The sequence below is a fragment of the Brienomyrus brachyistius genome, chromosome 1 (genome assembly GCF_023856365.1).
Source record: "Brienomyrus brachyistius isolate T26 chromosome 1, BBRACH_0.4, whole genome shotgun sequence".
NCBI classification, from domain to species: Eukaryota; Metazoa; Chordata; class Actinopteri; order Osteoglossiformes; family Mormyridae; genus Brienomyrus; species Brienomyrus brachyistius.
The window spans coordinates 47,956,247-47,965,928 of NC_064533.1; the positions used below are offsets into that span (position 1 = coordinate 47,956,247).

General features: G+C 49.8%; 3 protein-coding genes across 3 annotated transcripts in view; all 3 read right to left on the bottom strand.

Annotated features, from left to right (window-relative positions):
* Window positions 1-112: 112 nt before the first annotated feature.
* Window positions 113-3,694, bottom strand: c1h2orf49 (chromosome 1 C2orf49 homolog). The gene is made up of 4 exons (XM_049015970.1): window positions 3,371-3,694; window positions 2,680-2,837; window positions 1,206-1,542; window positions 113-1,041 (listed from the first exon to the last, which is right to left on the bottom strand). Exons 1-4 carry the CDS (start codon window positions 3,494-3,496, stop codon window positions 985-987), a joined length of 678 nt encoding a protein of 225 aa, XP_048871927.1. The 5' UTR covers window positions 3,497-3,694; the 3' UTR covers window positions 113-984.
* Window positions 3,695-4,845: 1,151 nt separating this feature from the next.
* mrps9 (mitochondrial ribosomal protein S9) overlaps window positions 4,846-9,682 on the bottom strand; it is an 11,868-nt gene continuing 7,031 nt past the window's right edge. The window contains 6 exon segments of the mRNA XM_049015971.1: window positions 4,846-5,164; window positions 5,580-5,749; window positions 6,279-6,387; window positions 6,500-6,675; window positions 6,900-6,933; window positions 6,936-6,970. Of these exon segments, the coding sequence (XP_048871928.1) occupies window positions 5,073-5,164; window positions 5,580-5,749; window positions 6,279-6,387; window positions 6,500-6,675; window positions 6,900-6,933; window positions 6,936-6,970 (616 nt within the window). The 3' untranslated portion in view covers window positions 4,846-5,072.
* LOC125743883 (uncharacterized) overlaps window positions 6,977-9,682 on the bottom strand; it is a 2,987-nt gene continuing 281 nt past the window's right edge. Inside the window, exons 1-5 of the mRNA XM_049015967.1 lie at window positions 9,504-9,682; window positions 8,920-9,324; window positions 8,335-8,874; window positions 8,199-8,288; window positions 6,977-8,153 (exon numbers count right to left, since the gene is read on the bottom strand). The exon at window positions 9,504-9,682 is cut by the window's right edge and continues 281 nt beyond it. Coding sequence (XP_048871924.1) covers window positions 7,818-8,153; window positions 8,199-8,288; window positions 8,335-8,874; window positions 8,920-9,324; window positions 9,504-9,644 — 1,512 coding nt within the window. The 5' untranslated portion in view covers window positions 9,645-9,682 and the 3' untranslated portion in view covers window positions 6,977-7,817. The remainder of the gene's footprint in view (window positions 8,154-8,198; window positions 8,289-8,334; window positions 8,875-8,919; window positions 9,325-9,503) is intronic.

Below are 9,682 nucleotides of genomic sequence, written 5' to 3' on the forward strand. Positions count from 1 at the left end.
CTGCCGGTGTAACATGCATTTCCATCTCTCTGCAGACTTCTTGGCTGGACTGAATACAAATAAATCCTCAGCTTCCATTTCTGCTCTAATCTCATTCAGACCCAGCCGCAGGTAGACAGAGACAGACAGTCTTTTTATTGGATTTTCTCACTCGCAACTCATACAGAGCATGTATTTTCAGCTCTCCAACACAAATAATACGGTACAGCTCCAAAACACACCCACCACATGCCGATGATCAAAAATAAACCAATAAAAGCAGTCAATCATTTCCCTCAAAATTCTGGAAATAGACATGACCTATTGCTGTATTTTCTACAGTCTTCCCCAATCCCCTACTCCACACGAGACATCACAGCAGCTGCTCGTTTTTCTAGGACATCCAGGAGTCAGAGCTAGTTGCTGCTTGTGTCACAGCATAAGTCCGTATAAAAGTTGAAGCAGCACTCAAATCTTCAAGCGCTCAATCCACTCCGAAGCCTTAGCGTTATCAAGCATGTGAGACAGGACTGCAAATCTTTGCACAACACCGGGGGGGGGGGGGGGAGCCCATGGACCACAGGGGAAGCATGATGTGGTCCAGAGGGGGAACACTGTTTCCATGGAAATAGCTACTCCTACCGCAACTCCTATCCTCCATTACAGTTCCTGGCTAGACTCTAATATCAGAGCCATTTAAATGCCGCCTCAGGAGAAATCTATCGTTTAATAAGTTAAAAAAAAAAATTACATACAAAAGTGACTCCTGACATTATAAAATGGAACATATAACTTGGGGGTCAACAGGATGTAGCGTAGTATGTACTTCACTTCCTGGAAGAGGCGACTGATTTTCAGGACTCTAAGGGCACTTGAACATTGTGGTGATGCGCAGATGGCAGCAGAGCAGACGATCCAGAGTCTGAGATCGTCATGCAGCCAGAAGCCCTGGACTGTCCCCCACCCTGTGTCCGCTTCTACATCCCCTGCTGCAGGAGTGCAGACTCATGGCCACGTTATGGGCTGGATCTTCTTTTTCACTTCTGGGGACTTCAGCTCCCCCTATGGCACGGGAGGAATCACAACAAGAAAGTGATATAACACCATAACGCAAGATCAGATTAGGCAGGGTGACTGTAGTTGTAGTCAGACACATTTTGAAAATCATATTTTGTTGGAAAACAGAGATACACACTAGGGGGCAGTATATCGATTCATGTACGCACCGAGCTGTCGGAGTCTCCCTCGCTGGTCGCCACCCGTTTTAACTTAACAGTTGGGGGGGGTTGTGACTTTGTCGTCTCCTTCCTTGAGTGGCTCGTAAGTGCTGGACTGGCGGAGCTGGTGGTGATGTTGGGGCTGCAACGATTCGCAGGGGGGCTGGAGAGCTTGCGGATAGGGTTTGCAAAGTTTCCGGATGGAGGGGGCTTGAGGCGATCTATCGAGCCGGATCCCGGAGCTCCCTCGGGCTTCTTCAGTTTGATGGCGCCCGTCTTGGTGGGGCTGCCATCATACACGATCATCTGCCTCTTCCGGGTGCCACTCTCATTGGAGGAGACAGAGCTGTCCGGACAGAGCAGGGATCAGCGACCTCAGAGAGCTTTTATGGCTGGGCAATGTGCCATATTAATGTCAACAATGCATAATACACATATGCAATTATCACATTACAGGGACTGCAATAGTCAGCCAGGTTGAGTAGTATGAAAAAATACAACCTATGTCTATCAAAACATTACACTATATTCTATGGCATTTTAAAAAGCAATGCTATTTTACAATACAGTTGTGGTGTTCTGAAACCTAGGTCACAGAATTTAAGTGTGTATGTGTGTTTGGGAAGGGGGGGGGGTCCTCTTGAGATCATAAATAAGCTCTGCTCAAACATTTCTACTCATAGGAAATAAAACTTAGCAAACTTCACAACTGTACTGATAATCTTGAAAAGGAACAATCAAGTATGATTTAAAAAAAAAAAAAAAAAAAAACACAGTATAACATCCAGGGCACATTTGCATGAGCTCGGCATGCACACTCCTAACCAATCAAAATCATCTTCTAGCCAATCAAAATCATTCCCTGCTGTTGGACTCACAAACGGCGTGAGCATTTGCAAGGAATTTAACATGAATGAGTGAAGGAGAAAAGCGAACAAGAAACGGTAGCTGAAAGACAATCGGCTTCCACTGAATGGAAATATTCTGGGTTGCAAAGATGCCATATCGATCAAAAGCCAGTGATTGGTTGAGAAACTTACGGCAACATCAACTTATTTCATGGACTATACTGGTGAACAAGTTCAGTTTGGGTTTATTTTATTTTGGGTACATTTAACTTTTTTGTTACATCGATATCCCAATATTTATAGCAAAAAAAAGAAATCACAACACGATACTTGAATTTCTTTCTATATGCAGCTCACGTGTAGAAAATCTCACTGCTGGCCCTGAAAATAGGACCAAATCATAAACTCTGACGCTTTTAACAAGACGCGAATCATTCAGCCTAAGTCACGCTCATTACTAAAGACCTCAGCTGACAAACAGCGGCACAGGTAGCCAGCCCCAGAAATGACACAGAACGATTAATATCAATACACAGTATCAGCACTAGGCAGATTTAAATTCTGTGGGACATCACCAGCAGACAATGCAATAAGCCCATGGGTGGTTCTGGTTCTGGACGGGCGAGTTTGGCTACCCATGTGCATGTGATCGTGTGGGGCTCCTCCTCTCCACCCTGCTTCCCCAGCGGCTTTGGGGCAGCTTCCGCTGCGGCTTTGGGGTGATGTGCTGCATGAAGAGCTCCGTCAGTCGGTCCCGGTCAGCCTTCACATCCTCCCCAATGTGTATATTTTTCTGTAAGACAAGAAAGAGTAAACTTTCTTGTGGCCACACTCATATTGCTCCCGAACAGATGGGATAAATATCCCATGATATTTGGGGCGGGGCAAGAATGACCCCCAGGGATCTTTACAGCCCACTGTACTTGTGTTCTTAGAATTGGATCTGGTCTTCGGCAATGGAAGATGACGTAAAATGTGTAGATGAGAACGCAAGTACGGCGAAATACACATACTGAGACTCGCCCCAGGTCACATTACACGTGTGCTGAACACATCTACCCACAACCCCGTTCGCATTAACGTCACATATTAATAAAGAGCCGCGTATCGCAGTGTTTTGGATTTGTTGGGAGACCGTCATTACAGCCTGTGCATCAGGCTACCGGGCTGCATAAGTGTCGCAGCGTCCCGGTTTGCTCAGCCACACACACAGCCCCGTAAGCGAAAGGTCGCCTCGCCGGACGGTAAACACGGCCTCCAAAACAAGCCCAGCTGCCCTTAGATAGTTAGCCTGAGACCCGCTGAATCTGCAAGCGAGCTTCTGACCTCCTGTAACATCAACTGGATGAAGTCCTGAGACAGAAGTTCGGGGTGCAGCAGCATCTGTAGCTCGGCGACGTCCTCTGCTGCAGCCGAATCTGCGCCTCCGCGCCCGGCTGCGCATTTCGCCATTTTCCTCTCAGCGATCCCAGCAGCCTTTGCGGTCGCTCACGTGTCTCTGTCGCTTCTCAACCTTCTTATTACCAACATTTTTATCTGATTAAAATTAAGTTCTTTAGTGCGAACGATCATTTCTTCTTCCGAAGCGATAATATTGGGTCAGTTTCTTTTAAACATTCATTTTAAGACCTTGTAAACTGTGCGCTTGCCAAATTCCTGAAGGTGAATCGGGTTTGGTTTTAATTAGGATAGGAAATTATTGCTGGTTCTGATTGGCCAGCAGGAGGGACTCCTCCATCTGGAACAGATTAAATGAGGGGAAACCCAGAGAAAATACACTGTACCAATGCTCAGTAAATATAAATACAAATACATACAAAAAGAGCCGCTCCCTGTTGGAAAGGCTTACGTAATCGAATCATTCTGTAATATCAATTGGAATAAAGTTACTAAAAACCGGATGCAAAAAAATTCTGGTTTGAAACGAATACCTTAAACAATCTGGTTGTTATGCATGTCCAAAGAACCCCAAAGTCTAATGAAATCCTTGCATAAATGATTAAAATCCATCTCCCGTTCACTGGCCCGTTTTGGAACTATCTGTACATTTAAATATTAATCTTGATATTGCTTCATAAATACAATGGCTGCGCCCCGATACATCTGCAGGTGACCAGCTTTTGGCTGCTTGCTTTTTGCATCATACTTGGTTTCACTGCATGGCTCTATCTCACCAAACGGAAGCCAAAGAATCGCTCGTAATGTGGCGACACACGGTTGAATTTGCACTGAAATGCATTAGTATCACTTTACTTGAAGCGTACAAGTACTTAGTATCTCAGTTACTACTCAAGTATAAATCATGAACAAATATAAATGCATGAATACATGAACCGTTATGATTGATTAATGATGAACGAACGTGGATCAGTAGGTAACACTTTGTCTCTGGTAAATTAATACGTTATGCATTTAAGAAAAGTTGAATCACAGACAGAATTCAGTGCACGTCTTAGTCAAATGTAAGTAAACACAGTAGTCGTGTATTACACACTGTCACGCACCTATCCTCCTTATTCACATCAGTGGTTTGCATCCTGCCAAATTCCCACGAAAAAACTGTTCAGAGATCCACAATGGCAACAAAGCAGTCAAAGGGATGTGCTTCACTGCAGGTAGATCGTTTACATTAACTTTCATTTGTAGTAATTATACTGTTATAGCAGGTGGGTTACAACGCGTTGTAATAAAAATAAAAGTTGAAATCAGTGACTGCCCCCGTGTGGCGAAACTTCGGAACTGCTATTTCACTACCTTTTGCTTTGAAGTGGAGGAGGAGATTAAATAAAAATTGATCCAAATGATTTTTTTTTTCATTTCAGGGAGCCTTTATTTAAATATTACAGCTGCAATTATATTTTTGTGGATATGACAGGCTCACAAAATAGGCCAACAAAGTTACAGAATCTCTGTAGTCCACTGCGCTGTAGGTTTCTGAGATGTTGGGGATTCCAACCAAACGTGACCATACAGTTCCAGGTAATCTGTGTCACAGGACGAGACTCTAGATCCCCGGCCGATGCCGACACTATCGCTTCTTCCAGGTGAATTTTTTCCGGGCCTTGGCCTGGCCTGGCTTTTTGCGCTCTTTGACCCTGGGGTCGGGGGTCAGCAGACCAGCTGGTTTGGAGAGAGGGAGAGAGAGAAGGTTAAGGTCGATGAGGAGGATGGAAGGACGGAAACATCCTCGTAACTGCGCCGCATGCTGTGTGCAGTCAACACGACAGCCCAGATTTCCCCACAATGGAATAAAAACCTTTTGTTTTGACATTGTGGGGACCATTTTTTTTTTAATTCTGTGACTGTAACCCAAAAAACTATTAATGCCAAAAGTCTTGTGTATTGTTTGTTACGTATTAAGGTTAGGGTTCAGGTTGTCATTGCTGGGATTAGCGTTATGTCCATAGAAATGAATGGAGAGTCCCCATAAAGATATGGACACGTGGACTGTGTGTGTGTGTGTGTGTGTGTGTGTGTGTGTGTGTGTGTGTGTGTGTGTGTGTGTGTGTGTGTGTGTGTGTGGTGTGTGTCTCACCCTGCCTCATGGCTTCCATCTCGCTCTCAGAAGAGTAGCTCAAAAGAGCTCGCGCAATAGCCAGTCGCAGCGCCCCCGCCTGGGCAGAATGCCCACCCCCAGTCACACTGCCTTCTATGTCATGTCGGCCCAACCGATCCAGGAAGTGCAGGGGAAACATCAGCTGCTCTCTGTGCGGGGGGGGGGGGGGGGGGTTATGCTACTTCGCAAAAAGTTACACTTTCAGCTGTTAGTTGGCATTTCATTCAGTCAGTGTTGTGTCTATTTACTCAGCTGGATGGTTTCCTTAAAGGGTTCCTGCTGAAGTACTTTTCTCAAGGGTGCATTAGTATATACCTTCTTGGGAAAATCTGCAAACAACTACATGTCTATGTCTTGAACTACCACAGTACCACCTCTACTGGATTCACTCAACTGGATTGCAGTAAATGAGGTAAATTCAGCCTGAATCCATTCAGTTCTGTATTATCAAATGTCCTGCAAGCCACATTTAGCCCAGGCTGCTGAGATCCGTCTTCGGTATGACAAGTATTCCAGAGATTCACAGCGACTGCAATACTCAAACCGGCCAGTAGGTGGGCATATTGTATTAGTTAAGATGCCTATAGTGCTTCCAACCAGCTAGTGTCAGGTGGTGCGCAGTGCTACCGTGTAACAGAACCAGGCTTAGCAGGGAACTGAGAGATTAAACACACACACCGGTCCTGCAGAATAGGAAAGTACTGTGTGTAGTCGATCCCGTTGACAGTGATCTTTCCGGAGCCACTGTCCCGCATCACTGCTGTGGCTGTGGCAGTTTTTCTCCTCCCTGAGGGAGCCAGAGGAAGAGAGTTGAGGAACCAGAATCATCGCAGGAGACTCTGGAGGAGTGAAGTACTGTGTCGGGCTCTGTGAGACCGGTGTTTGGCTTCTGACATCACCTTCTCCAGTGCTGAAGCCCCACGCCCCTCTCGTCCAGCTGCAGGGGCCGGGACTTGCTGCCTGCAGGACTGGAATCTCCAGCTGCCTGCGGAAGCGGAGGACGAACTCCTCCTCCATGGGGCTGTAGGCCATCGACATCAGCTTCTCCATCAGCTGGAGGAAGCGGGCCATACTGGCGGAGCAGGGAAAGAAACTGGGAATTAGTGTAAACACACACAAACAGACACTAAAATGAGCGTCTGAGTGTGCTGTAGTGGGTGAGTTATGAACTGCAGTAGATACTACAGAAGGCCCTAATTCTGGGAATTTCTGCCACTGTTACTTAAGGTTACAGTTACAGCACAATATAAACATTGTATACATTTGATAACTAATGTGAAAAAAAATCTCCTTACATCCTGATCAGACATGACTTCCACCAGCTGCTCCTCTATTCCTCTTTCACCAGCCATCTGCTGCCAGCCAGAGAGCTGAGAGGACAGAGATGGGAGACACGGGGGAGGCAGACAGAGAGGATGGAGACAGAGGAGAGGAGAGAGACCGAGGTAGGGGAGGGAGATGGGGAAAACCGAGGGAGACAGAGAGCGATGTGGGAGACAGGGAGAGGTGAGGAGAGCATGGAGAAGAGGGAGATAGAGGAGAGCAGGGAGATGGGAATTAGGGAGGAGAGGGCGGATGTGGGGGAGAGAAGATAGAGGAGGTTCTTACATGTGTTACATCACAGGGAGACGCAGAGATCAGTATAATTAAGAGAGTAGTGCAGACCACAGACACCAGATCAAATCGTGTTTCAGTGAGGGCTGCAGCCTAAAGGCTGGTTAATACGTCTCCGCACACGTACCGGAAGACGTATCCACTCGAACGTTTATGATGTGTTTCACGTCACTGTGCACTTCCACGAACGAAACACCTACTGCACTCCACATTTGTGTCCATTGCAGCTCTGGGTAGACTGTGCACAATCGATTGCTGGCGTTCACTTTAAATACCAACATGGATGCTTTTGATGAGCGCTGGGGTAGTTTGCAAACCCTACAGACAATTTACAAGGTAATAAATCTGTTACATACATGTAAATGCTCACTGCTGTGGTACGTGTGCAGGGAATATCAGTACAATATTCTCTAGGGACGTGACTATAGAGAGCGCCCCATGTAGCTGCATCGCGGCCCGGTAGGGGACTATAGAGAGCGCCCCGTACAGGTGCATCGCGGCCCGGTACGGGGACTATAGAGAGCGCCCCGTACAGATGCATCGCGGCCCGGTACGGGACTATAGAGAGCGCCCCGTGTAGGAGCATCGCGGCCCGGTACGGGACTATAGAGAGCGCCCGTGTAGGTGCATCACGGCCCGGTACGGGACTATAGAGAGCGCCCAGTGTAGGAGCATCGCGGCCCAGTACGGGACTATAGAGAGTGCCCCGTGTAGGTGCATCACGGCCCGGTACGGGACTATAGAGAGCGCCCCGTGTAGGTGCATCGCGGCCCGGTACGGGACTATAGAGAGCGCCCCGTGTAGGTGCATCACGGCCCGGTACGGGACTATAGAGAGCGCCCGGTGTAGGTGCATCACGGCCCGGTACGGGACTATACAGAGCGCCCCGTGTAGGTGCATCACGGCCCGGTACGGGACTATAGAGAGCGCCCAGTGTAGGTGCATCGCGGCCGGTACGGGACTATAAGAGATCGCCCAGTGTAGGTGCATCACGGCCCGGTACGGGACTATAGAGAGCGCCCCGTGTAGGTGCATCGCGGCCCGGTACGGGACTATAGAGAGCGCCCCGTGTAGGTGCATCACGGCCCGGTACGGGGACTATAGAGAGCGCCCCGTGTAGGTGCATCGCGGCCCGGTACGGGACTATAGAGAGCGCCCCGTGTAGGTATGTCGCGGCCCGGTACGGGACTATAGATAGCGCCCCGTGTAGGTGCATCGCGGCCCGGTACGGGACTATAGATAGCGCCCCGTGTAGGTGCATCACGGCCCGGTACGGGACTATAGAGAGCGCCCCGTGTAGGTGCATCACGGCCCGGTACGGGACTATAGAGAGCGCCCCGTGTAGGTGCATCGCGGCCCGGTACGGGACTATAGATAGCGCCCCGTGTAGGTGCATCGCGGCCCGGTACGGGACTATAGAGAGCGCCCCGTGTAGGTGCATCGCGGCCCGGTACGGGACTATAGAGAGCGCCCCGTGTACGTATGTCGCGGCCCGGTACGGGACTATAGAGAGCGCCCCGTGTAGGTGCATCACGGCCCGGTACAGGACTATAGAGAGCGCCCCGTGTAGGTGCATCGCGACCCGGTACGGGACTACAGAGAGCGTCCCGTGTAGGTGCATCGCGGCCCGGTACGGGACTATAGAGAGTGCCCCGTGTAGGTATGTCACGGCCCGGTACGGGACTATAGAAAGCGCCCCGTGTAGGTATGTCACGGCCCGGTACGGGACTATAGAGAGCGCCCCGTGTAGGTATGTCACGGCCCGGTACGGGACTATAGAGAGCGCCCCGTGTAGGTATGTCACGGCCCGGTACGGGACTATAGAGAGCGCCCCGTGTAGGTGCATCGCGACCCGGTACGGGACTATAGAGAGTGCCCCGTGTAGGTATGTCACGGCCCGGTACGGGACTATAGAGAGCGCCCCGTGTAGGTATGTCACGGCCCGGTACGGGACTATAGAGAGCGCCCCGTGTAGGTGCATCGCGGCCCGGTACGGGACTATAGAGAGCGCCCCGTGTAGGTATGTCACGGCCCGGTACGGGACTATAGAGAGCGCCCCGTGTAGGTGCATCGCGGCCCGGTACGGGACTATAGAGAGCGCCCCGTGTAGGTATGTCACGGCCCGGTACGGGACTATAGAGAGTGCCCCGTGTAGGTGCATCGCGACCCGGTACGGGACTATAGAGAGCGCCCCGTGTAGGTATGTCACGGCCCGGTACGGGACTATAGAGAGCGCCCCGTGTAGGTGCATCGTGGCCCGGTACGGGACTATAGAGAGCGCCCGTGTAGGTATGTCACGGCCCGGTACGGGACTATAGAGAGCGCCCCGTGTAGGTGCATCGCGGCCCGGTACGGGACTATAGAGAGCGCCCCGTGTAGGTATGTCACGGCCCGGTACGGGACTATAGAGAGCGCCCCGTGTAAGTGCATCACAACCCGGTACGTCCACTTCAGACCAGCACGGTTAC

Coding starts and splice junctions, on each gene's coding strand:
- c1h2orf49 (XM_049015970.1), bottom strand. CDS start 3,496: ATGGCGAAATGCGCAGCCGGGCGCGGAGGCGCAGATTCGGCTGCAGCA. Junction 1,543..2,679: donor ACACGATCACATGCACATGG/GTAGCCAAACTC, acceptor CTGTCCGGACAG/CTCTGTCTCCTCCAATGAGA. Junction 1,042..1,205: donor AGGGAGACTCCGACAGCTCG/GTGCGTACATGA, acceptor CCCGTGCCATAG/GGGGAGCTGAAGTCCCCAGA.